The sequence below is a fragment of the Mesocricetus auratus genome, unplaced genomic scaffold, assembly GCF_017639785.1.
Source record: "Mesocricetus auratus isolate SY011 unplaced genomic scaffold, BCM_Maur_2.0 Super-Scaffold_100020, whole genome shotgun sequence".
NCBI classification, from domain to species: domain Eukaryota; kingdom Metazoa; phylum Chordata; class Mammalia; order Rodentia; family Cricetidae; genus Mesocricetus; species Mesocricetus auratus.
This window is the reverse complement of record NW_024429201.1, coordinates 40,937,257-40,963,295: the sequence shown is the minus strand read 5'-3', so window position 1 is coordinate 40,963,295 and position 26,039 is coordinate 40,937,257. Positions and strand designations below refer to the sequence as shown.

Here is a 26,039-nt window from a genome sequence, read left to right as displayed (position 1 = left end):
TGCATTAGCCTGTGTTCAGAGCAGCATGGCCCTTTTCTGTGTCATCATGCATTGATGAGTTTGGGGCCATGTGGAGGTTGCCTATCATTTCTTCCTTGTTTATGCTCCCACCTAAAGTCTTCTTTTTCTTTTCTTTTCTTTTTTTTTTTTTTTTTACACTGGAATAGCTCTCTTTATTTGTCTAGGTCAGCAATCCTCATTAACCTCTTTCTTTTAGTCCACAGGTTATTTTGCAGAAAGAATGTGACTTGAGAAAGTTAATGTGAAATCAATGTTGAACTTGGTTAACTGCCATCAAGATTTGTAGACTAAAAATATTTCTTCTCCAATTTACCTCTGGATTAATATCAAGATACTTTAAGGTACGGTAGTAGTTTTAAAGATGATAGAATGATCTGTGCTATTTTAAATTAATTATTGCAACAAGATCTTAAATTATATTTGGCAAATTTGAATGTATCACAGGTAAATTGATTTTATAGTGTCTTAATTTTTATATTATTCTGAATTCTAGCTTACTTTAAGTTAAAACAGTCTTATCTTCAAATCTTTAACTTCTCAGATTTCTTTTGTTTTATACTTGTACATTTTACTTTGGTTAGAATGTACTGGTAATGTTCTGTTAGGGTACTATGTTAGTGTACCGTGCACATTGCACACTGCATTAGTGTAGTGTGTTAGTGTATTTATTGCATTAGTGTAGTGTGCTAGTGTACTACATTTGTGTATTACATTAGTGTAATGTGTTATTGCACTATATTTATGTACAGAGATAGCCTACTGTGTTAGTGTACTATTTAGTATACTGTGTGTGCAGTGTTAGTGTACTGTGTGTGCAGTGTTAGTGTACAGTGTGTGTGCAGTGTTAGTGTACTGTGTGTGCAGTGTTAGTGTACTGTGTGTGTGCAGTGTTAGTGTACAGTGTGTGTGCAGTGTTAGTGTACTGTGTGTGTGCAGTGTTAGTGTACAATGTGTGCAGTGTTAGTGTACTGTGTGTGCAGTGTTAGTGTACTGTGTGTGCAGTGTTAGTGTACTGTGTGTGTGCAGTGTTAGTGTACAGTGTGTGTGCAGTGTTAGTGTACTGTGTGTGCAGTGTTAGTGTACTGTGTGTGCAGTGTTAGTGTACTGTGTGTGTGCAGTGTTAGTGTACTGTGTGTGTGCAGTGTTAGTGCACAGTGTGTGCAGTGTTAGTGTACAATGTGTGCAGTGTTAGTGTGTGCAGTGTTAGTGTACTGCATTAGTGTATTGTGCTTGTGTATTGTATTAATGGTTAATGTACCATGTTAGTGTATTTTGTCAGTGTACTGTGTTAGGGCACTGCGTGAGTGAATTGTGTTAGTGTACTCCATTAGTACACTGTGTATAAAGTGTTTGTGTATTGTGTTAACAGATTGTGTTCATGTACTATGCTTATGTAATGTGTTAGTGTACTTACTGTGGTAGGGTATTTACTCTGTTCCCTCACAGCATTTGAATACTATGGTAGTGTATAGTGGTGGTCACCCAGTTTGATACTCTGAATATCTGGAGTCTGTAACTGTTTAATATCTACCTAACTTTGCTTTATCTTTATGGTGAGATTAGAAATAGGTTGATTCAGCAGAAAATACAAATGTTTCTTTTGTAAAACATTGTATTGTGATTGTATTTGGGTTGGGTAACATGGGCTTCTTTATTTAAAATTAAATTTTTTTATCATTTTTTATTTTAATTTTAAATAGCTTGTTTTACATGTCAATCCCAGTTCCCTCTCCCTCCCCTCCTCCCGCACTCCCCTTCCCCCCCACCCTCCCACCCTATTGCCAAATCCTTCCACATAGGGGATATCTAGAGTATGTCATTTCACTCTGGGTAGGGTCCAGGCACTCCCCTAAGAGTCCAGGCTGAGAGAGCATCTCTCTTTGTGCTATAGGCACACGAAGACTGTATTCCAGGGATAGACACTGAACCACAGCTCAGGGCCCCATAGGTTGCCCAGGCCTTCTCACTGACACTCACATTTGGGGGGGTCCAGATCAGTCCCATGCTGGCCTCCCCACTGTCGGTCTGGGGTCCAAGAGCTCTCCCCTGTTCAGATCAGCTGTCTCTGCTGGTTTTGCCAGCCCATTCTTTGCCAATTTGCTCATCACTCCTCTCTCTCTGTCACTGGGTTCCTTGGGTTCAGTTCAGTGATTAATTGTGTGTTTGCCTCTGTTTCCATCAGTCACAGGATGAAGGCTCCCGGATGGTTATAGACATCAAGTTCATTATCAGGAATGGGCATTCGAGGTGGTCTCTCCACTATTGCTTAGCTTGCCAATTGGTGTTATCCCTTTAGGTCACTCTGGTGCCTGATCTGTCTTCTATCCTATGATTCCCTCTTCCCCCTATTCTACCCCCACCCACTCAACTTCCTGTTCCCCCATGACCAACTCTCTTCCTCTTCACCCCCTCTCTTCTTCCCAGCTCCCACTCCCCCCCACCCCTCGCCGTGTTCCCCATCCATTCAGAGGATCTTGTCTCAATCCTCTTCTCTTGGGTACTATGCATATATGCATATCTTTCAGGTTCTTTCCTGTTTCCCAGACTCTCTATCAGTGGAAGTGCAGACTAGCACTATCCTGATCCATGTCTAACATCCATATATGATGATTACATACCATGTTTGTCTTTTTGCGACTGGGTTACCTCACTCAGGATGGTTTCTTCCAGTGCTATCCATTTACCTGCGAATTTCAAGATTCCATTGTTTTTTTCTGCTGAGTAATACTCCATTGTGTAAATGTACCACATTTTCTCTATCCACTCTTCAGTTGAGGGGCATCTAGGTTGCTTCCAGGTTCTGGCTATTACAAATAATGCTGCTATGAACATAGTGGAGCAGATGCCCTTGTTGTATGAATTTGCCTCATTTGGATATATGCCTAAGAGTGGAATTGCTGGGTCTAGTGGTAGATTAATTCCCATTTTCCTGAGGAATCTCCATACTGATTTCCAAAGAGGCTGTACGAGTCGGCACTCCCACCAGCAGTGGAGGAGTGTCCCTCTCTCTCCACATCCTCTCCAGCATAAATTGTCTTCCTGTGTTGTAATATTAAATGAAGTATTTTGACTGTAAAGTAAAATATCTTTAAACTTTTTCAATTTTTATTTAAAAAATTAGTATACAGAGTATTAGGTTTCATGTAGAGAAGTTTGGCCTTTAGCTGTGTAGCAGAGGATGGCCTTGAATTCCTGATTCTTCTGCCTCTACTTCCCTAGTAATGGGATTAAGGAATATGCTGCCACACTTGGACATGTCCCTTCATGGCTGAGATTATGTACAATTTTGCATAGTCACCATTCTATTCTTGTGTAAACATTTATATTTATTTCTCATTAGAGGAAGTAATATTATGGCGACTTTCAATATGAAGGCCGTATCCCGGTTTATGTATTAATAATCTAATATTAAAATCACTTTATTAGTCTTTAAAAAATCTTTCATATTAGTTATTAAAGCTATTTATGTTTTTCTCTGTCTTGAGCTTATTCTGCTGGATCTTGGTTATAAAATTGGATTGGAATTACTATGTATTGTATGTTCACAAGATCATTTGTATTTTAGCTAAATGTGTGGAGAGTGAGTATAACTCTAATATTTCAACATGCATTTATTGGTCACCTGCATTTGTTAGATAGTAATCCTATTGATGGAAACACAGTAATAGACAAACCCGGTTCCTACAGAGCTTACATTCACTGGGGTTAGACACACGGTAGACTAAAGACACAGAGTTATGGTACAGGAGATGTGCTGAGTGCTTTGAAGTAAGTAGAGCAAGGAAGGACATAAGGAGAAGTGAGTGGTGTTGGGTAGGAGACGGAGGAGTAAGATCTCCAGTAGCTTGTCCAGAGAGCGGTCCAACGAGGAGGAGACATTTGAGTAGAATCTAAAGAACTGAGGGAATGAACTGTGTGGTGTGTGTGTGTGTGGGGGGGCAGACTATTCCAGAGAGAAGGAATTCGATGACTCTTTTTCAGATGGTTAAGTTTATTGGGACTCTTATCATTGGGGGGATATTATTGTATATTAACTGTGGCTTCTTGTCTTGATAGAATGTCTAGCAAAGAAGTGAAGACTGCCCTAAAAAGTGCAAGAGATGCAATCAGAAACAAAGAGTACAAAGAAGCTTTGAAACATTGCAAGGTAAAGGATACTTTTCTCTTTGGCAGACAAATACATTGCCAATTTATGAGTTATTGTAAGGTATAAGTCACTTATTGTCCCCCTCAGCCACGTGGTAGAACCTATAGAGCAGTTAGATCCCTCTCTCCTTGTTAGTGGAGTAGGCTAAATTACTGCACTTAATGTTTTTACTGCTAAATCACTAAAGCCATGTTCTCAAAGCCAGACATATAAGCACCTTGAATTATTATTGTATTGTGTTAAAACTGTGTCTTTAGTGTGTGTTATGCTTGTGGAGTCAGAGGACAAATTGTAGGAGTCAGCTCTCTCCTACCATGCCAGTCCTGGGGTTTGAACTCAGATCATTAGATTTGATCACAGACGTCTTAGCCTCTGGGCCACCTTGCCCACCCGCATTTTTATTACTTTAAGGTTGTTGACATTCCAGTTTCTGTCTGAGCGGTGGGTAAAAGAATAAAGATTCCAAAGCTTCCTCATGTGCTGACGGGACTGCTCCTGCTAAAGAGAGAAATTGAATGTGCTGGAGAGATAGTGGGGACAGAAGTGAGCAGGAGAAAAGATAGGTACAGATCCATTATAGGGCTTGATTTGCTGATTTGGCAGTGGAAAGGTAAGTGCATTTTTCCTGATGGCTTCTATTTTTGGTGACACATGGCAAGAGTTGTGCAAGGATGTTTGAGACTAAAGCAAGTTTGAAGCAGTTGTTATTCATGCTGAGAAAACTTATGAACAAGAAGTTAAAGGATTGCTAACTTATGAGTAAGAATTTGAATGATTGCTGGCTCTAAACAATGCCCACTTGAAATTTGGTGTTATTCAAGTGAGGTCAGTGAATGTTGGAATTCAGGGATTGAAGGGAGAGAGACATAGGAGTCAATGATGGCAGAGGATGGATGACAAGGATGAGTCATCAGGAGGGATAAGCCAAGGAGTAAGAAAGAGTGCAGAGTCCTGAGCTGAGAGTTGTCATGGTGAGACCATTACAATAATTGAATTGGGGTAGATGCGCTGGTGAACACATTAGTGGTGACCCCAGAGGCACCAGAATCACTGGTGCTACATTAAGGACAGGAACCAAAGTGTTTCCTCTTGGAGTACTTTGGCCTAGAGCAAACCCTGTTTAGAATTTCCTACTTCTCTCACTGTGTCTTCCATCTGTCTGTAGTTCATGGTTCCAGGCCTCTGAGATCTCTCTATTGCCTGAGTCTGAATCTGTACTTGTGTGAATGCTGTCTGTGACTCTGTCCCTCCAGGGGCTTTTGTTAACTTTCATTGTTCAGGATAGTGAGCATCACAAAGGGAAGGAGTGAGGAGTACTTTACAGAAACCTTTAACACTTTCCCAAGGGACCAAATATCACTGGGCCAGAAGCACTCAGAAAAGCAAACATAACACAACCTCAACAGGTGGATATCTGTTTAAAAGGACACTTGTGACCTGTTTGCTGTTTTCAGCAAATGATTATATGGTAGCACACATGTAAACACATGGGAAACCAAAGCAAGTAGGGTATTTGTTACATTGTAGTCTTTTGTTTTTTCTTTCCTCCATCGGGTTCTCTGTGTAACAGCTCTGGCTGTCCTGGAACTCTAGACCAGGCTGGCCTCAAACTTAGAGATCCTCCTGTCTTTTCCTCCATTGTGCTGGGATTAAAGGCATGCACCACAGCCTCCAAGTGCTGCATTGTATTCTTAAAAGCAAGTTAAACAAACAGACCACCCAGTACACAGCAGGACAGCAGTCCTAATTTTTACATGGCCTCCCCTGAGGTCCAGCAAAAGTGCCAGCCTCCCTGAGTTTAAATTTATACATAGAAGTGTGTTGACGACTGAGACTAGCAGGAATGTGAAGTCAGGGTGGTACTAATCTGGTGCAGAGGTGAGTAGTTTGTACATGTGGGGTACGATGAGAGGGACCGTTTCTTCCAGCACTGGTCTTCTCTAACTAACCCTTACATATGATTATGCTTCTAAATTGTTATTGTTATCATTATTACTATTAGTGTGTGTGTGTGTGTCTGTGTGTGTATGTGTGCATGGTACATGACATACCCATGTGGAGATCAGAGACTGAACTGAGCTCCTTAAGCCTGGGTGGCCCACCAAGCCATTTACTGACCCATATTTCCATTACATTACTTAGCATGGATATCTTTCTGTGGGTATTCTGTAAAATTTTGACATGAATTTCATCAAGTAGCTCATAATTTATAATGGCAAAATCCCGCTATAGACTCTAAATGGAGAATAGTGCAATGGGAGATGTCTCTCATCAGTAGTAACCCGGAATTAGTTGAGACTAAAGCAAAGCTACCCGAGAGTATATTTGCTGTGGTTCTGTCCTGTGGAACTCTAGGGCATGGGATAAGCATTCCCTTAGGAAGCTGTCTTCAGTTTGTGTATGTAGTTAGGTACTTTTTTTCTTTGTGTTTGAAAAGTTTCTACACCCTGATAAACCACAGGTCTCTTTTCTGGGGGTCAGTTTAAATACCCTGTGGGAGTGGTCTTGAGCATCTCTGGGGGAGAGATCATCATTTGGAGGGCTTTCTGAGATGCAGCAGAGTTTGGGGGGAGATGGGGAGGGGGCTGGTGGAACTTTCACCATAACATCCCAGACTCTTTGGGGGTTGGATGCCAGGGGCTGGGGCGAAGCTTCCACCGTACCAGTGTTCTCCCAGTGTCTTCTATGTATTTCACCACATTTCTTTTTTGTGTGATTATTTCCTTAAAAATGTATCCCAGAATCTGAAATCCAGATCATTAACCAGACAGTAATTATTGATTGGTGGTTGACATGTACCTTGTGTCATTTGATAAGCAATTATGTGTTGTAGAATATTATCTTATATGCTCTGGAACATTTGTTTAATGATGCAAAGATATGTTTGATTAAATAAAATTCACCTGCAGTCAGGAGACTGGGTCAGTAACTAGCTGACAGGAAGCTGTAGGGAGGAGCCAAGTGGAGAAAGGTTTGTATGGAGGGGTGAGAAGGAGCAAGAGGACTTCTTGGGAGGCAAAAGAGGTGAGCTATGTAGCTGCTTGCTATTCAGCCTCTCTGGGAAGCAGAATTTTGAGTTCTTTAGCTGGATGGAGATTTAAATAAATTTAGTTCTGAAAGAGTCAGTGTCTGTGGGAGCAGGCTTCCGCTCTTGTGGCTTAGCTGTTGCTGAATAAGATAGTTATTGCTGAATGGCATAGCCATAGCATAAAAGGCAGCAACAAATAAAAAAGAAAAACAACAATAATGTGCCAGCCGTTGTACTTGGTGTTTAGAACATAAGCAGAACAAGTCCTGGTATTGGAGTTTACTTTGTTGGGTACCTCATTGCTGAGCTGTAGAGGCATCATTATTGGGTAGAGTGCAGCTTGCACAGTACATTGGTGACAGACCACTCAGAGTATGTGTGGATACACACACCTAATCAGTGGAGAGGTCAACTCATGGAAATGTGAGTTTCCCTAGCATATGCAAAACCTTGAGAGTTGGTTTTATTTTAGCTCCTGGTTGTTTTTCTTTCCCTAGAATATATTAATCTTGCTTTAAGCTTTTTACTTTAGTAAGTACTCTTATTTCTGAGAGAAATATTTCTGTGTATAATTTTGTTTTAGATGACAGGTATTATGTAAACATTTACTGCCATTGTTTATTTTTTTGGTATAATGCCTATGACTGCCAAAAAGAATCCATCTTTTATATGGGAACTTTTTATAATGCAAAAGAAAATATTAGATTTGGATGAAGTGATGTGGAGGCTGGGAATTACTGTTCTTTTCTACCCAGCATTCTCATGGGGTGCGGGTCAGGGAATTTCATGTAGGTATCAAGATCCCTTGGGCATTTACTGAAATCCTTTACAGTCTTGCATTCACTGTACCTGGCTAGGTACCATTGTATGGGTCGCTGTGTTGGTGGCAGGCCCAGTGTCCTGACTATTGCTTTGTTGTTTGTTCAGTAGTTTCTGAAATGTAATAACTTAATCTACTTCTTTTTTAATCAGACAGTGTTAAAGCAAGAGAAAAATAACTATAATGCCTGGGTTTTCATTGGTGTTGCTGCAGCTGAACTAGAGCAGCCCGATCAGGCCCAGGGTGCCTATAAGAAAGCCGCAGAACTGGAGCCAGAGCAGCTTCTTGCTTGGCAGGTATGGAGGAGATAGGTTTTATTTCTCATAATATGGGGAAAGCATTTGTTTTCCATTTTCAAAGTGTAGGCTCCAGTGTTAAAATAAGCAATTAAACCTGTCTCGTGAAAAAAATTGAAATTTTCTAAATCTAAAAGTTAATTTTAGGTGCCTAAGATACTGTTTATCACTTCTTAACTTCCTACCCAATGGATTATTTTTAAATAGAAGACTTTAACTATAAAGATTCCCTCTTACCTTCACTTTACTTGGAGGGACATTCTACACATATTTCATCTGTAGTCCATTGTTTCATACAATAAATAAAAGGGGGGGACTTGAGGTTTTGCTAAAGATAATTAGCACTGCTTCCTTCTTTAGGGGCTAGCAAGTTTGTATGAGAAGTGTGATCACGAAAATGCTAAGGGTGATTTATGCGGTGTTTACCAAAAGCTGCTGGATCTCTATGAAAGGTAAGGGAAAGGCTAGTTTCTTTACAGGTCTCACTTTAGTGATCAGAAATTATATAGAGCTGGGCAGTGGTGGCACATGCAGAGGCAAGACGATCTTTGTGAGTTTGAGGGCTACCCTGGTCTACTCTGTGAGTCCCAGGACAGCCAGGGCTATACAGAGAAACCCTGTCTCAAAAACCAAAAAAAAGGGGGGGATTATATAGAAATTGTGTTAGGGTTCTCTAGATACTGATAGAATGAATACATGCATACATACATACTTACATATAAAAAGCAGGATTTATCAGAGTGGCTTACAGGCTGTGGTTGGATTATTCCAATGTTAGGAAGTTTCATGAATCCAATTATAGTTCTGACCATGCGGCTGACAGTCCCAGGTGGTCTTAGGTAAACTAGGAATCCCAAAGAAGTAGGCTTTAATGCCATTAAGGTGATGGACTTCCAGAGTGGGGTGAGCAGGCAAAGATAGCATCCTCCTCTTATGTCCTCTGTGTAGGCTGCCACCAGAAGGCGTGGGACAGAGTTTAAGGTGGGTCTTCCCACCTCCAGTGGTTCAGCCCAAAATTTCTTCCAGCTGTGTCCAGCATCTTGGTTTTAGGTAATTCTAGACGTAGTCCAGTTGACACCCAGAATAGCCATCACAGAGCTGGAAGGACTGGTGACATTTACTGAGAATTTAGAAACAGTTTTCTCTCAAATTCGTCACCAAGTTTCTTGTGATTGAATTAGACTTGAAAGACTAATATGATGATTGGCTCAATTCAGAATTTTAAAATGTGTGGGTCAAGATCATGAAAGATGATCTTTCCTCATCCTTTACAAAAGGCTTGTTGTATACAATAACGTTATAGTATCAGATGCTTGAGGCTTTTAAGTGTTTGCTTGGTTCTTCTGTCAGATTAAAATCCTTTTCCTTCTTCTCTTTAACCTGAGTGTTGACAAGCAGAAGTGGTGTGATGTCTGTAAGAAACTTGTGCACCTGCATCACCAGGAGAAGAGATACCTAGAGGTTGGTCAGTGACTTCTAAAAAGTTTTCATCTAGCTAATACAAGTTAAGAATGAAAATATCAAAAATGTTTAGTATAACATAGCTGTTTAAATCTCCTTTTCAATAGGTGGCTCGGACATGGTATAAATTGATAAAGACACGGCAGGAAGATGGAGCAGACAAGCAGGAGCTCAGGGAGCTGTGGAGAAGACTGATTGAGTTGCTAGCTGAGAATGCAGAGGACCAGGACAATGAAACACAGCAGATGGTATCATCTTCTTTATTCCTCATAGTTTATGACATGGAAATCGATACTTAATTGAATTGGAAAACAGAGGCATAATGAAGTAACAGAGGAACATACCCTTGTCAGTGCAGCGAGCGCTGGGCATGCTCAGTTTAAATTCCGCACACAGGAAGTACCCTTGTCAGTGCAGCCATTGCTGGACATGCTCAGTTTAAATCCCAAACACAGGAAGTACCGTATGTCAGCACAGTGAGTGTTGGGCATCCTCAAATTCATAGAGATTCTTGCTGATAAAATTAGAAACCTTTGCTTTCAGTCTCATATAATGTGGAGAGGGCAGACTTGGGTCTTAGAGTATTAGATTTTCAGGTCCTTGTATTTATAAGAATCTACAGTAGATCATCAACTTAGTCACTATAGAAAGGAAAATATGTAAAGACAGATTTTCACAAAACTGTAACTTCTAGAACGTTGAACTTTCTACGTATTCTTTATACTTGTTAACTGTAGGCACTGAATTACTTAGTAATCACTTAATTCAATTAAAATGTTTATATTTAATAGTTAGATTATGTTGGATAATTCCTTTTTTAATGTATTGGCTCTAATTTATTGAAAGGGTTTTTTAAAATATTGTAAAATGTTAATTTTAAAGTATGGCTGGAAATGCCTCTATTCCATATTTTATTAGTATAATAGCAACTTAATTTTTATCATAATTATTAGCTATTCAGTGTCCTTGTTACATTGAGTGTAATTTAAAATCTTAACAGTTATAGACTGTACGCAATGGAAACTTTGCATATGTTCACATGTTCAGTCATCAGTTTGTTCTTTGTTCAGAAAATTTTGTTGCAAATGTTTTGTATGCCAGGCTGTCCCCAACGGGCCAGTCAGTGCTCTGTCACCAGGAAGGTTTACTTTGGCTCACACCTTCAGATGTGTCTCTCTGCTGTTCTGTGTGTAGAGCATCAGGGTCAGGAGCCCATGCAGACCACAGCTGTTCACATGCGGTGCCTAGGATGAAAAGAGCCTAAGGTAGGCCAGGATGCAGGTCTGCTCCAGGGGTACCTACTTAACTTATACTGGGCCCCACTTCCCAAAGCCTCTACCACCTGCCAGAGCACCACAGGCTGTGACGAAGTCCTCAACACATGGCCTTTCAAGATGTTTAGACTCAGTTATAACATGCCATAGTAATGACTTGTCTTGTACAAGCAGTTGTGAAAGAAATTTAATAGTGACACAATTGGATAGCTCATCTATTTCTTTTAAGCTGTATCTATGTTATATAGCCTTACAATTTTTCTTGGTTAACAGAGTATCAAACTTATACCAAAATTAGTAAAATATATTTTGGTTTACTTATACTCCATGGAAGAAAATTCATAAATAAAGAGAGAATACTGCCTTACTGTGTTGCACAGGCTGGCCCAATTCCTGAGTTTATGTAGTCCTCAGCAGGCAAGCTTTCTCTTGTCCTTGTTTCTCTGCCCTCTCCACGGTCCTCATTCCTCTTCTCCTTTCCCCATTTCACCCTCCTTTTATCTTTCCTTCATCCTTCTCGTTTCTTTTCTTCTTTCCTTCCCCCTCTCCTTCCCTTTCCTTTTTTCTTTCTGTGTAGACATATGAATCTAGTGCCTTGCGTGTTCTAGGACCATACAGAATATTGAGTCATTACCAGTCCCCAGGTAACACGCACACGCACATGCATGCACAAAGACATGCAGACATTTTTGTTTGCTTCTTTGTTTTTTTTTTTTTATTTTGAGACAGGATCTTATTATGTAGCCCAGGCTGTCTTTGAATTCTCTTTTTTCTGTCTGTCTGTCTGTCTGTCTGTCTGTCTGTCTGTCTGTCTACATCCTGACCACATCCTCACCTCCCTTCTCTCTTCCCATCCCCCATCCACCCTTCCTCTGTGTAGGAAAAAGGGTCCAGCCAAAGAAACACACTTTGAGCAAAGCCAAAGAAACACACTTTGGCCCTGCAAACAGAACCAAAGAAATGTACCCTGACTCTGAAACCAATGCCAAAGAAACACACTTTGTCCCTGGAATCAGAGTCAGCGAAAGAAATACACCCTGGCCCTAAAACTAGAGCCAAAAGGCTAAAAAGGACCAGAGAAAGAAACACACTTTGGCCCTGAAACCAGAACTAAATCTGACCCTAACCCTGTGCAGAAAACTAACCAATCCTTGAGCAGGAGATCTAGCCTTCGTGAGCTCAGGGATTGAAATGTGACCAATCCCCACCCTGGAAAAACTCTATCCCCTAAGAATCCCTGTATAAACCCTGTGTCTGTTCAGCTTGTGGCTGTTCAAGCTGCCCGGCTATCCTCTGCTACCTTGGCGGAGGGCAGCCACTCTCCTGGATTCTTCCTTCCCAGTAAATCTCTTGAATGAGGTTTGGGTGAGACCTTCTTTCAGAGGAGCAGAGAAGACCCAGAGCAGAGGGGAGCAGGGCTGTAACACTTTTTGCCCAGGGAAACCTTCCCCTGGCTAAGTGAAGTTGTTACATTCCTCTCTCCTGGGGACTGGAGCCGAACTGGAAACCCTCTCCTGCTGGAGCAGAGCTGACACACTAGGGAAGCCTTTCTCTGGAGCAGGGCTGTAAGCTGCTAAGCTTACTGTGACCTATTGTATTCCTTTGCTCCTCATTTCCAGAATACCTTTCCATCCAAGCTGTAACACTCAGTATTCTTTAACTTCCGAGTGCCAGAATCCATCCCATCCAATCTGTTGAATGCTTACAACACAGGCAACTAAGGAATACTGAGAGCAGAAGTCTTCCCCAAGGGAGGTATCCCCTAATTGGTTATTCAGTACCAAGTGGTCAGCCCTGAAATCGTATACATGCAAGCAAGACTGAATGAACTCAGATATCTGTATGAATTAATATGTTAATTCATATGAATGCATAATGATAACAATTAAAGATAAGGAGGCCAGGAATTTCTGTGTTGTTTGTCTAGGTGGGGGCTCATGAGATTTCCCCTTCCATGTTACATGTCCATTGGTGGTCTTTGTTCAGCTTTGTTTTCAGCACCCGTGTTATTGAGAGATCAGAGATGTGCTGCCCTGTAGTTTCGATAAGGCACAATTTCACAGCAGATTTCCCAGTCCTTTCTGTGCCCACTTCTGGAATGTTCTCTGAGCCTTGGGTGCAGGAGTTACGTTCAAGCTGGGCACCCCATGATCAGTTGTTCTCTGCATTTGGAGTTGTGGTTTTCTGTGATGACCTCTGTGGCAAAGAGTGGGAAGGTAGCTTCCTCAGTGAGGGTCAGGTGCTGCCCTTATTTGTAGATAAATATTTAGGATGCAGTTGGGAATTGTGCTGGTTTAGTAACGTGGTTCTTCTCTAAGGCCCATGAAATCACTAGGCTTGAGGAGTTGGCTATGTTTCTTCTCCCCTCCCATTAGATAAATTCTGGTTACTACCAGAATGAGAGTGCCACCATTGCATCATTAGGATGTCTTGCCAGCCTTGTCATTGCTGTACTTCGTAGGGTTCATACTTGGGTAGGGCTGTTGGTTCCTTCTCTCCCTGGGCAGCTTTCAGGGCTATGAGAGCTTGTATTCAGGGAAGATCATTTCAATTCAGATCCAGCTCTGATCTTCAAAGTCCCATGTCCAAAGTACATGGTATCTTAAGCAATAGGGACTTACCTTCAACTTCAGGGAGGTGACTGAGGACAATAACAACCACTTGTATTGCTACCCTGAAAGGAAGTTTATCAAGCCTGGTATTGGAGTTTTCATCAGATAGTGTGTGGCTCTTGAAGGGAGCCTTATCAGCCCAAGTGGCCTAACTTTCTTTAAACTATGTATGTTTTTCTTATTCCCCCATTCACATCACCAGTGTACTGCTATTCCCCTCTCTAGTGCTCCTTTTTCTTAGTCCTTAATAATATACTTTTAAGAACATATTTCTTAAAATAATGAGTGTTCCTTAAAAACATCACTTATTTTCCATTTGGAATACCTGAATTATTATCTGAAAAAGCAAGTTATGTTAAATCATCTTAAGGTTACTGTGAGATCATTATCCTGATCAGAACAGTGAAATTTACTTTTTCCTATCTTTATAATTAACAAGGGGATACTGAGGTAATGAGTTAGTAGGGGTTGGTTGTGATGACTAATTTTGTCCACTTGATTGGATTAAGAAGCACTAAGGGAGGCGTGTGACTGAGTGCTTCCTAATAAAGATTTACTGGAGTGGTTGAGGCTGGGGAGCCCTGCTCAGTATGTGAGTGGCACCAGCCCATGACCTGGGGTCTTGACCTGAATGAAAAGGAGAAAAAGAAATGTTGGCCTTCTCCTCCTCACCACATACTGATCTGCTCAAATGTGAGCACACAGCTTCTTGCTACTGCTGTGATAGCTTCAAACGGTGCTTTCTGCCATGATGGACTGTACCCTCAAACTGTGAGCCATAATAAAGTCTTCGCCTCATCTCTTAAGTTGCTTCTCATCAGCAATAAGGCAAGTGACTAATATAGGGGATTGATTAGGTCATGAATATACCCTTGAAGGTAAAGACCTTACCTAATGAAATGGAGGGTATAATATGCCGTAAAGTGCTTGCTTCTTCCTGTTCTTATGCAAGACATTTAGAATGCTTCTTTCAAGATTTTCTTCAAAGTGAGTTAATACTGTATTAAGAGAAATAGATTTATTACACTTCTCTATTTTTTTTCTGATGAAGTATAACCCAGCTTCATAATTTTTCTTCAAAGATTTCCTGCTCTTGGAGATTTTCAAAGAATGTGCTTGTAATACTGTATTACCATTAAGATAATGTTATAGCTGATTGCTTTGTAGCAGGCAGCAGTGAAGGGAAAATACTTTATTAAGCTACTGTTTTAAATTTGTACTTATCCCTTACTAGTTTAGTATAGTCTATTGGCCAGTTGGAGTTAGAATGTATTTTAAAACTTATGTAGACTCTTCTCCCCCTTCCCCCGCATCATTCAAATTGTCAGGGCCAAGTTGATTGAGGTGGCTAATCTGTAAACCCTGTCATTGGGAGGCTGAGGCAAGAGCGTCTCCACAGATCAAGGCTGGCTTAGGCTACAGATCTGACCCAGGGTTAGTTTTCATAAAGGAGTCTTTAGCCTGACTGTCCTGGTACTTCCTTTGTAGACCAGGCTGGCCTCAAACCCACAGAGATCCATCTTCCTCTGCCTCCTGAGTGCTGAGATTATACTACCACTGCCTGGTTTATGAAGGAGTTTTAACACAGTATAGTACTTGCCACATTTTCACTTAGCATGCCACATAATAGCTTTTTGGTTTGTTTCAGCTTTTAACTGCATTTGAGAATGCGCTGGACTTAGCAGATAGTATTCCCAGTGAGGATCACCAAGTACTCTATAGGCATTTCATTCAGCGCTTGTCTAAAGTAAGTGACATGTATCATTTCTAGTCATGAAAATGTTCATCAGTGTGGCTTACTGCTGTTGGGATTCACTTCATCATGCTTTTATTTTTCCAAGCTTCCTCATGAGACTGCAAGATTAAAGAACGCCTGTGAAGGAATGATAAATGTCTACCCCACTGTACAGTATCCTCTAGAAGTAATTTGTTTGCACTTGATTGAGTCAGGTAACTTCAATAATTCCCAGAAGTGTGTGATTATACGAGAATGATATTGTGTCCCAGAGGTGTGTGATTATACGAGAGTGATATTGCATCCCAGAGGTGTGTGATTATATGAGAGTGATATTGCATTCCAGAGGGGTGTGATTATATGAGAGTAATATTGCTTCCCAGAGGTGTGTGATTATATGAGAGTGATATTGCAATCAATTAAGCATGGTTTTAGTGTTTACTATGTATAAAATATTTTATCAGTGTTCCTGAATATAAAAGAAATACATTTATGTAATGTTGTTATTTACAGAAAGCCTGAGAAGTATAGGAGAGTAGAATGATACAGGACTTGTGAGTTATAAAGCTATTGGTTCATCAATGAAATTCTCGTATTTTTATTATTTATTTTTATTTTGTTTTAATTCTGTGAAGTCCTTTTGGTGGTGGGACTTGAAGGATGTCTTGAACTTTCTCTGACATTAGATGGAACAGGTAGGTCTGGTAGTCCAGGTGGCAGGGTAGAGTTGTGGTGCTAGATACAGTCCCCTCCTTTTTAATTGGAATAGTAAAATAGATTTGTATGATGTAGTAGAAGGAATAACTGAAACCTATTTGGCTAAATGGGTTGGATTACATTACACAAGTCTTGACTGCCAGAAAAGGAAACTTTAAGCTTCACAGTGTTGACATTAATACTATAGTGGTGGACTGTTTTTTTTTTTTTAAACTTTGCAGTATTGTGAACTAGAGTAAATTCACGTTGGAGAGTGTGTCTTGGTGTGTGTGACACACTTGCTTCTTTGTGTACTTTGGTAGAAGAAAGATGGTTATTAACAGCTGGGTTATTGGGAGTTGGCACATCCGAAGTGTGTGTCTGTGACCTAGGCAGGTATTTGTGGGGGTTGACCACTGTGGTTTTCATGACAGCCTCTGTCCTTGTCAGTGTTTGTGCTGAATAGTGCTTTATGGTGACTGGGATGCACTCCTACACATGCTTTTATCCACCTGAAGCAAACAAGTTCATAGAAACCAAGGATGAAACGGAACCGGAAGTAGCGTGCTGGTGATTGGCTCACCATGGGACTTCCCCAGCACAGTGAATCTGTTTTTACTTGGTTGCAAAATTGATAAATACATGGAACAGTTTGTGTGAATGACTCACATTTGTCATAGTAGGGAAATATGATTGAGTTCTCGAGAACCGAGGGAGAGTCCCTGGTAGGCTCTGAGCGTTGCACCCATCTCCATTCTGCCCATGCTCTCCCTTATCACTCCTGTGTTTCCTGGTCTGTATGAAGTCATTGCCCTTACTTTTAGTCTTGGAATTTCCATGAACAAGTAAGAGGCTTTTCTTAGTCTCAAAGAGAATATTTCTCATTATCATGAAAAGTAACAAAAGTTTCAGAGTGAATTACTTTATGAAGTCCAAGTGCTTAGACTAATAATGCTCAGGATGGACTGGAGGAGAGACGACCAAGTGCGCTGAGAGTGAGTAAATGAACTTGGAACATGGTGGTGACAGAAAGGCACAGATGAATGGAAAACATTACTCAGCTGCTCAAAGGGAAGGGCAAAGTTATATTGTAGTTCTTCTACAACTTAGCCCAGTGTAGAGAAAAAAGATGGTTTATGTGGAAAATACACTTTAAAGGAACTGTTAAAGTAGACAACATTCATCAGTTGTTTGTAAATGGGAAGTAGCAAACTATAAAACTAAACATGTAGTTTGGAAATCATTTGTATGAAAGTGAGATGGAGTGATTGACATTAGAGAAGACCAAGGTCTAGAAGGCTGAGGATGGCTGCTTGTGTGGTGCTGTCTGGCGGGGAAGAAGAAGAAAAGAATGAAGATCAAGAAAGGGATAGGTGAGAGAGCAAGGTGGGTCCATGTGAAGCCAAAGAACGTTTCAGAAAGAAGACTGTGGGGACGGTCATGACAGACTGAGTAAACTGAAGACTGTGTGGACCATGACAGACTGAGTAACTGAAGACTGTGGGGACTGTCATAACAGACTGAGTAACTGAAGACTGTGGGGACGGTCATGACAGACTGAGTAACTGAAGATTGTGTGGACCATGACAGACTGAGTAACTGAAGACTGTGGGGACTGTCATGACAGACTGAGTAACTGAAGACTGTGGGGACTGTCATGACAGACTGAGTAACTGAAGACTGTGGGGACTGTCATGACAGACTGAGTAACTGAAGACTGTGGGGACTGTCATAACAGACTGAGTAACTGAAGACTGTGTGGACCATGACAGACTGAGTAACTGAAGACTGTGGGGACTGTCATGACAGACTGAGTAACTGAAGACTGTGGGGACTGTCATGACAGACTGAGTAACTGAAGACTGTGGGGACTGTCATGACAGACTGAGTAACTGAAGACTGTGGGGACTGTCATGACAGACTGAGTAACTGAAGACTGTGGGGACTGTCATGACAGACTGAGTAACTGAAGACTGTGGGGACGGTCATGACAGACTGAGTAACTGAAGACTGTGGGGACCATGACAGACTGAGTAACTGAAGACTGTGTGGACCATGACAGACTGAGTAACTGAAGACTGTGGGGACTGTCATGACAGACTGAGTAACTGAAGACTGTGTGGACCATGACAGACTGAGTAACTGAAGACTGTGGGGACTGTCATGACAGACTGAGTAACTGAAGACTGTGGGGACTGTCATAACAGACTGAGTAACTGAAGACTGTGTGGACCATGACAGACTGAGTAACTGAAGACTGTGGGGACGGTCATGACAGACTGAGTAACTGAAGACTGTGGGGACCATGACAGACTGAGTAACTGAAGACTGTGGGGACTGTCATGACAGACTGAGTAACTGAAGACTGTGGGGACTGTCATGACAGACTGAGTAACTGAAGACTGTGGGGATGGTCATGACAGACTGAGTAACTGAAGACTGTGGGGACTGTCATGACAGACTGAGTAACTGAAGACTGTGGGGACTGTCATGACAGACTGAGTAACTGAAGACTGTGGGGGCTGTCATGAAGACTGAGTAACTGAAGACTGTGGGGACCATGACAGACTGAGTAACTGAAGACTGTGGGGACTGTCATGACAGACTGAGTAACTGAAGACTGTGTGGACCATGACAGATTGAGTAACTGAAGACTGTGGGGACTGTCATGACAGACTGAGTAACTGAAGACTGTGGGGACGGTCATGACAGACTGAGTAACTGAAGACTGTGGGGACTGTCATGACAGACTGAGTAACTGAAGACTGTGGGGACTGCCATGACAGACTGAGTAACTGAAGACTGTGGGGACTGTCATAACAGACTGAGTAACTGATTTTATGATTAAGAAAGCTGACAGTGATTGAACTGAAGTAATGATAGAAAAATTGAGGAAGTGGTTAGAGGTTTAAGAAGAAAAGTAGTCTAGGAACTTTACTAAGTGCATTTATGGGAAGTGTGAGTTGGGAGCAGCAAGAGAAGCAGCAGCAGGGTTGCAGTGATGTCTCCTGTCTGGACCATTTCAAGACAGAAGGCATGTGATGGGGTGTCCAGCTGTCAGAGGGGCAGGAGAAGGGTTACTGTGATGTCTCTCTGGACCGTGACAACCACTGTGTTAAGCCCTTGGGAGATAAGGCACACAAGGGAACTGTTGGTACAGTGTTTTTGTTTTTCATCTGATAGGAAGTCTTAGTTCAAGATCATCCAGTTTCTTCAGCTTTTATTGTAAGACCCAGTGTGTGATAGAAAGATAGGATATGACATTTGTGGCTGAGTTGCCTTTGAGAATTAGTGACTGGTGGTTACTCTTGCCAGTTCTGCTTAGCTGTTAGTGGTTTGCACCATTTTGTCTTTAGTCTGCTCATGACTAAATGGTATAAGGTCAGTATTTGGAAAACTGACTGAATGCTTTCTCAGTAAGTGTGAATTTGCCTGTAACATATTTGTTTGTTTGTTTGTTTTGGGGGTAAACATGGCTCTGGTATTTCAGAATGCCTATAAAACAGCAGGGAGACATGGAATAAACTCTATCTGCAGAGTTTTACACATAAATTCATTGGCCTCTGTAATAAAGAGACTATTCCTTCCTCAATCAGTGTGAATTCTTGGTGTAAGAAAAAAAATGAGATGCTTTCTAACATAATATCCATCAAAATGTCTATCTATCTAGCATTCCTTGAGGTTTGCAATAAAATGGATTTGAGATTTTACTTAGATTCTGCTCTAGAATGACTTGGAGAGAACTAAAACATAAATGAAATGTTGCAAAACACTGACTGTTAAACAACACCCAGTATCATCGTGTGGGCATTTAGAAACGTCAGATAAAAGTTGGACTGGGGTATAGTAGATGGGTAAGTGATGGAGTGCTTGTCTAGTGTGCAAGAGGCCCTGGCTTTATCTTACGGTGTGTGTGTGATAGTAAAGACATCATAAAGGGATTATACTGACTGATAAGAAAACATGCAGCTTTACAAACTACAAAATACTTCAATAAAAAATGGAGTACAGATCTAAACAGTGAATTCTCAACAGAACAATCTCAAATGGCAGAAAGACACTTAAGGGAATGCTCAAAATCCTTAGTCATCAGGGAAATGCAAATCAAAACCACTCTGAGATTACATCTTACACTGATCAGAATGGCTAAAATCAAAAACAATAACAGCTTATGCTGGAGAGGATGTGGAGAAAGAGGAACACTCCTCCATTGCTGGTGGGAGTGCAAACTTGTACAGACTGTGGAAATCAATGTGGCGATTTCTCAGAAAGTTAGGGATCAGCCTACCTCAAGACTCAATAACGTTGTTGGTCATTTACCCAAAGGAGGCACATTCACACTACAAGGACATTTGCTCAACTATGTTCATAGCACCATTATTTGTAGTAGCCAGATCTTGGAAACAGCCTAGATGCCCTTCAACTGAAGGATGGATAAAGAAAATGTGGTGTATTGACACAATGGAGTATTACTCAGCTGTAAGAAACAATGACATCCTAAAATTAGCAGGCAAATGGGCAGAACTAGAAAAAAACATCCTGAGTGAGGTAACCCCAAACAAGAAAGACAAATATAGTATGTACTCTCTCATAAGTGGATACCAGACATAAAACAAAAGATACCCATCTTACAATCCATAACCTTGGAGAAGCTTCTCTTCCAGAAACAGAAGGAAGCAGATGCAGAAATCCGCAACTAACCAATGGGCCAACTCCTGGAGAACAATCAAAGTGAGGGAGGAGCGATAATATGAACAAAGGAGTTAAGATCATGATGGAGAAACCCACAGAATCAGCAGACCAGAGCTAGTGAGAGATCATGACTCCCATTTGACAAATGGGGAACCTGCATAAGACTGAACTAGACTCCCTTAATATAGGTGACAGTGGTGTGACTGGGACAATATATGAGGCCACTGGCAGTGGGTTCAAGACCTAACACTAATGCACAAGCTGACTTAGTGGAGCCCATTCTGTATGGAGAGATACCTTGATCAGCCTAGACACGGGTGTGGGGGTGGAGAGATGCCTTGGTCTTGCCTCAACTAGATGATGGGACAGACTTAGTAGACTACCTAAGGGAGGCCTTACCCTCTCTGAGGAGCTGATGGGAGGAGCAGGGAGTGGAGGGTTGTGGGAAGGTAGGAGTGAGGGGGAACTGAGAATGGCATGTAAAAAGTAAATAATAACATTTTAAAAGAGAAAACATACAGCTTTAAAAGCTGGGTAAGATTATAGGTTCATGCCTGTAATCTCAGCACTTGGAAGGGTTCAGTCAGCTCCAGCTGCATACCAAGTGTGAGGCCAGCCTGAACTGCTTGAGACTCAGCCTCAGCAAAAGAAAACAAGACAGTATTGTTGAAAAGCCTTTGGGGAGCAGTGTTGTGTAGAATTATTGGGAGGTCGGTCTGTGCCATGGTGAATAGGAGTGCATGTGTGGTAAGACTCAGTTCTTATTCTAGGACAGTGAAAAGCTGTGCATGATTCTTTTCATCATTCTAAGCCAAATTTACAGATTCTGAAGACTAAGTGTTTCTAGGAACCTTGAAGGCCTCTAGAAGCCAGCACACCTTTCCTCCCCCAGAGTACTTGAGTATTGTGATCTGTGCTTTACAGCAGCTAATCACTGTGTCTCTGCACCAAGGACAGATGTATTCCATATTTCTAGGTCTTGCTTTGTGTGTTGAGGCTCAAGATTCATTTCCAATATGTCTCGTTTGTCAAGCTTCATGGAAACAAAGTTGGAGAGACTTTCCCCATTGTCATTGGTTGAAAGGTGTTTTTTAAGTGTGTATGTGCTAAATAGCCCTTTTGACTCACTTCACCTTGAGGCTGAGATGCAAGAGGACAAGGAGGCTTGGCTCCTCACAGTTAAGCAGAGGACAACTTCCTTAAGGGTTAGTTAGGCTTATGTGTTCAGGCCCAGGGAAGTAGCTCAGTGTGGAACACTTGCCGAGCAGAGCTGGTGAAGCTCTGGGTTTGCACTGACAATGAAAAATAGTGAAGTTTTATGTCTTGAAAATGCCAGTGGAAATAGAGAAACGAGTGCCGTCAAATTCTATCTTCTTTCTCCCTCCAAAACTAGGTTTATTTAAAGTGAAAGTTTGTAGTGTTCATTGGTTTCTTTGGTATGTCTGAAGTGATTTTAAAAACAATACCTTTTATTGTGGTGTAAATCTGGAAACTGAATTTCATAGAGTTATTTTGTATCCATCAATTTTATACTTGAGGTTTTACTATTTAGCAACCTTAGGTCTAGACTGTCTTTTGGAGAGGTAAAATTATGTTGCTAAACTATTTTTTTGTTGTTTATTTTTCGAGACAGGGTTTCTCTCTGTAGAGCTTTGTAAATCAGGCTGGCCTGGAACTCACAGAGATCTGCCTGCCTCTGACTCCTGGGTGCTGGGATTAAAGGTGTGGCCACCACCGCCATGCCGTTGTTACTTTTTTATAATTGTTTACTATACTTACTTTTTGAGGTTATAATGTAATTCCACCATTCCCTCTTTCCTTGTTCCAAATCTTTCCATTGCCCCTCCTTGCTCTTTTTCAAGTTCATGGCCTCTCTTTCCATTGATTATTGTTATGATTAACTTATAGGACTCCGTAACTACTTTTAGAGAATGCTATTGACAGGATCTCATGTATTCTAGGCTGACCTTGAATTCTTCAGCTGAGGGTGGTGACCTTGAACTCCTGAATGTCTGGCCTTTGTCTCAACTGCTGAAGTCAGAGGCATGTGCCAGCTGTCTTTTGTTTTTATAATTGTGCTTCCAGATATTAGCAAAAGGAATATATTAGGAAGGTACCTTGATTTAAGAGTTGTTCTTGTTCATTGTGGCCTTTGGGAAGCTACCTGTACATACTATGTTTACCTGTGTGTAGTTTGGATACTCTTAGCTGGGGATTGACATCGGAGAGATTCATGACTATCTTTCCCTTTCATCATCCTAGGTATGTTTGTGATAAAGGCAATTTGTGTTGCAAAACGTAGTCTGTCATGAATTATGCTTTCAAAGGCTCAACATACTATTTAATAAATGCTTACCATGTATGCTATACCTATGCCAGTCTCTCCCCTCTAGAATTTTTCATTTAGTTACAGAGACAGCAGTGTCACTCCAAGTGCTGGGATTGTCTTTGTGTGAGCTCTGTTTCTCTTTTAGACTGCATCAATTCCGTGTAGCCCAGGTGGCCTTGAACTCACAGAGATCTGTCTGCCTGTCTCCTCAGTGCTGGGATTAAAGATGTGTGCCACCACTGCCTGACCTCTGTGGCTAACTTTGCACTCTGTATACACTCTATGTGCTGTGATCTTCAGGCAAGCTGTATTTGTTAGATCATAAACAAAATGACCCCACATTTTCATTCAGTGTCCTGATGCTAGCCCAGCGTCCTTCGATAACTACGATGCTGGGAAAGTCCATCAGAGTTGATTGCTACCTCTCTAGGGACCCAGTAAGATACTCTGTTTCATGAAAATACTAAAGTTGATATGGTTGAATAGGTAATACTGCTAAGAGTTGAATAGGAAAACTACCTGGCAAGCCATGGGCTATATGACAGCCCATGGACTAGTAGCAATAGGTTCTTCCTTTGAAACCTTCAAGCATGAATTCAGAGTATGTGTGTAAGTGTGTGTGTGTGTGTGTGTGTGTGTGTAAAGTAATTCTATTTCCAGTGTCTAAATACTATTTGCTGCTTTATTAAGTTTTTATTTTCTTAAATCAGGACTTAGTCAAGTATGTATGAAACATCTTTGAAATTTACATATATATGTATGGTAGTTAAGAATTTGTTGTACTTGTGTGTATATATATATGTATATACACAGATATACATATATACATATACATATATATCTATATATGAATGCTAATATTGTTTTCTTTTAATTTCAGGGAGTCTGACAGATGAAGGACAGCAGTATTGTTGTAGGCTAGTAGAAATGAATTCAGAAAGTGGTCCAGGCCTCATTGGCTTGGGCATTAAAGCTTTACGAGACAAGAAGTATGAAGATGCTGTTAGTCACCTAACAGAAGGTAATGTATGGAGTATAATATTTAATATGAAGTGTAGTTACTCAGTCAATCTGGACTACTATTTCAGCCTTCCTATCAGGAGATAAACTAAAGCGAAATGGAAAATGAATATACGTATTCTGGAGCCTGTTTATTAGATTTAAATTTCAAGTCGTAAACTTAAGACTATGGAAAAGTGAAACTTTATGTGTCCCAGTGATTTCCTTTGTATAGTAGTGATACTTTGAGGAAGCCTTGGAAACAGAGAGGCTTAGCAACTCAGGTATGGGGTTTTATTTCTGTTTTTAGTAAACTTATATTCAAGCTGAGATATGACTAACAGAGTGAGGAAGGTAGATGGGGAGTGGGAGGAACATTGTCAGTCAAGGAGTGCATTTGTGGAGGAGCAGAGCTAAGAAGAAACCTGTTCAGGGTAGTTCAGTAAGATTTGAGGATGGAGTGTGGGTCAGGGAGGAATAGGAAGTGAGACTGAGCATGGCCTTGCAGACATTGTTAATGAGCTTACAGTACATCAAGGACAGCAGGAGCCCATGAAAGGCCCTAAGCATAGAAACACAGTAGTCTGGTTTGCATGGGTCTGGAGAGGTAGGTCAGTCTGTGAAGTGCTTGTCATGTGAGCATCAGGACCTGTGGACGACTCCTAGAACCTGGTATTTGTCATTACTTCATCCTAGGCTTGAAAGACATCCCTTTCTGCGTAGCTGCCTGGTGTCATTTAGCTGAAGCCCAAGTCAGAATGCACAGACCCAAAGAAGCTATTCTTTCCTGTGACCAAGGTATTCTTGCTGCACTTTGTGTTTGCATAGAAGGGGACCAATGCTGCTTGCTTTCATCTGACTTGAGCAAGATGTTATTTTTAAAATCAGGGACTTTTGAAGTTTCATGTTAAATTTGTGGTTGATTTAAATTTCACTGAGGAAGATAAATAAATGCCCAATCTGTGAATGCTGCTATTATATTTATTTTTAAGGCGAGGGCTGGGGTACGGATGTCTGCCTTTCCAAAAAGGAACTTTCTGGTGTGTTAACCTTCATGAATTCGTGATGTCATGGATGCAGATGAGGGATAACTCTTTGTTCTCGACCCTTTTAGTTGCTGAACTTTTGTGATTGACAGTCCTTTCTAATCCAGCTTCTTTCCCCTTGCAGTGTCCATAGACAGTCTGTCATAGTTAGGGTTTCTACTGCTGTGAAGAGACATGATGGCTTTGGCAACTCTTACTAAGGAAAACATTTAATTGGGTGGCTTACAGTTGAGAGTTCTGTCCGTTATCATCATGGTGGGACATGGCAGCATGCAGGCAGACGTGGTGCTGGAGAAGAAGCTGAGAGTCCTTCATCTTGCAGGCAACAGGAAGTAGCCTGCCTCCACAATGACACGCTTTCTCCAACAAGATCACACCTCCCATTAGTCTCACTCCATTTGGGGGCCGTTTTCTTTCAAACCACCACATCGTGTCCATTCTAATTCAACTTCTTCCCCTCCCGGTGTCCTTAATTTGCTGGGTGCAGAGGACTAGTAGCCATTGTTATTCTTAAGCACCTTCAATTTTATTCATGCCATGTGAAGACAGAGGTCTTAAATTCATGTGTTTGGTTTCCAATTCAGATCTTTCTAGAAGAATTTGAGAGAACTCTTGTGTCTGAATTTCCATCTCTGTGTGTGTGTGTGTGTGTGTATGTGTGTGTGTGTGTGTAGTATTATGTATTAGAAATCTTGCTCACTGTATCTACAGTGTATTATGGTACTATTTTTTTTAAAGAATCGTTAAACTGTAAGGCTGTCTCTATGCTGTGTGCATGGAAATGCCCACATGCCCACATGTATGGCTTTGTATCATGTTTATGCATTATTGTGGAGGCCAGCTCCCTGGAATGGGAATTGTAGGCGCTTGTGAGCTGCCCTGT

General features: G+C 41.2%; 1 protein-coding gene across 5 annotated transcripts in view; it reads left to right on the top strand.

Moving 5' to 3' along the window:
* The window catches only part of Ttc37 (tetratricopeptide repeat domain 37), a 93,248-nt gene that overhangs the window by 8,254 nt on the left and 58,955 nt on the right, over positions 1-26,039 (top strand). For 3 of the 5 annotated variants that reach the window (XR_005869908.1, XM_005065703.4, XM_013125902.3), the window contains exons 2-11: positions 218-362; positions 4,078-4,168; positions 8,169-8,312; positions 8,673-8,764; positions 9,698-9,773; positions 9,881-10,021; positions 15,308-15,406; positions 15,501-15,609; positions 23,992-24,132; positions 24,807-24,908. Coding sequence is in view for 4 of the 5 variants with exons in the window: in XM_005065703.4 (XP_005065760.2) it covers positions 4,079-4,168; positions 8,169-8,312; positions 8,673-8,764; positions 9,698-9,773; positions 9,881-10,021; positions 15,308-15,406; positions 15,501-15,609; positions 23,992-24,132; positions 24,807-24,908 (994 nt within the window). In the remaining variant the exon portion in view is untranslated. Of the gene's footprint in view, positions 1-217; positions 363-4,077; positions 4,169-8,168; positions 8,313-8,672; positions 8,765-9,697; positions 9,778-9,880; positions 10,022-10,968; positions 11,039-15,307; positions 15,407-15,500; positions 15,610-23,991; positions 24,133-24,806; positions 24,909-26,039 lie in introns of those variants that run through there. The other 2 variants (XM_021223590.2, XM_040729060.1) reach the window with 2 other exon arrangements.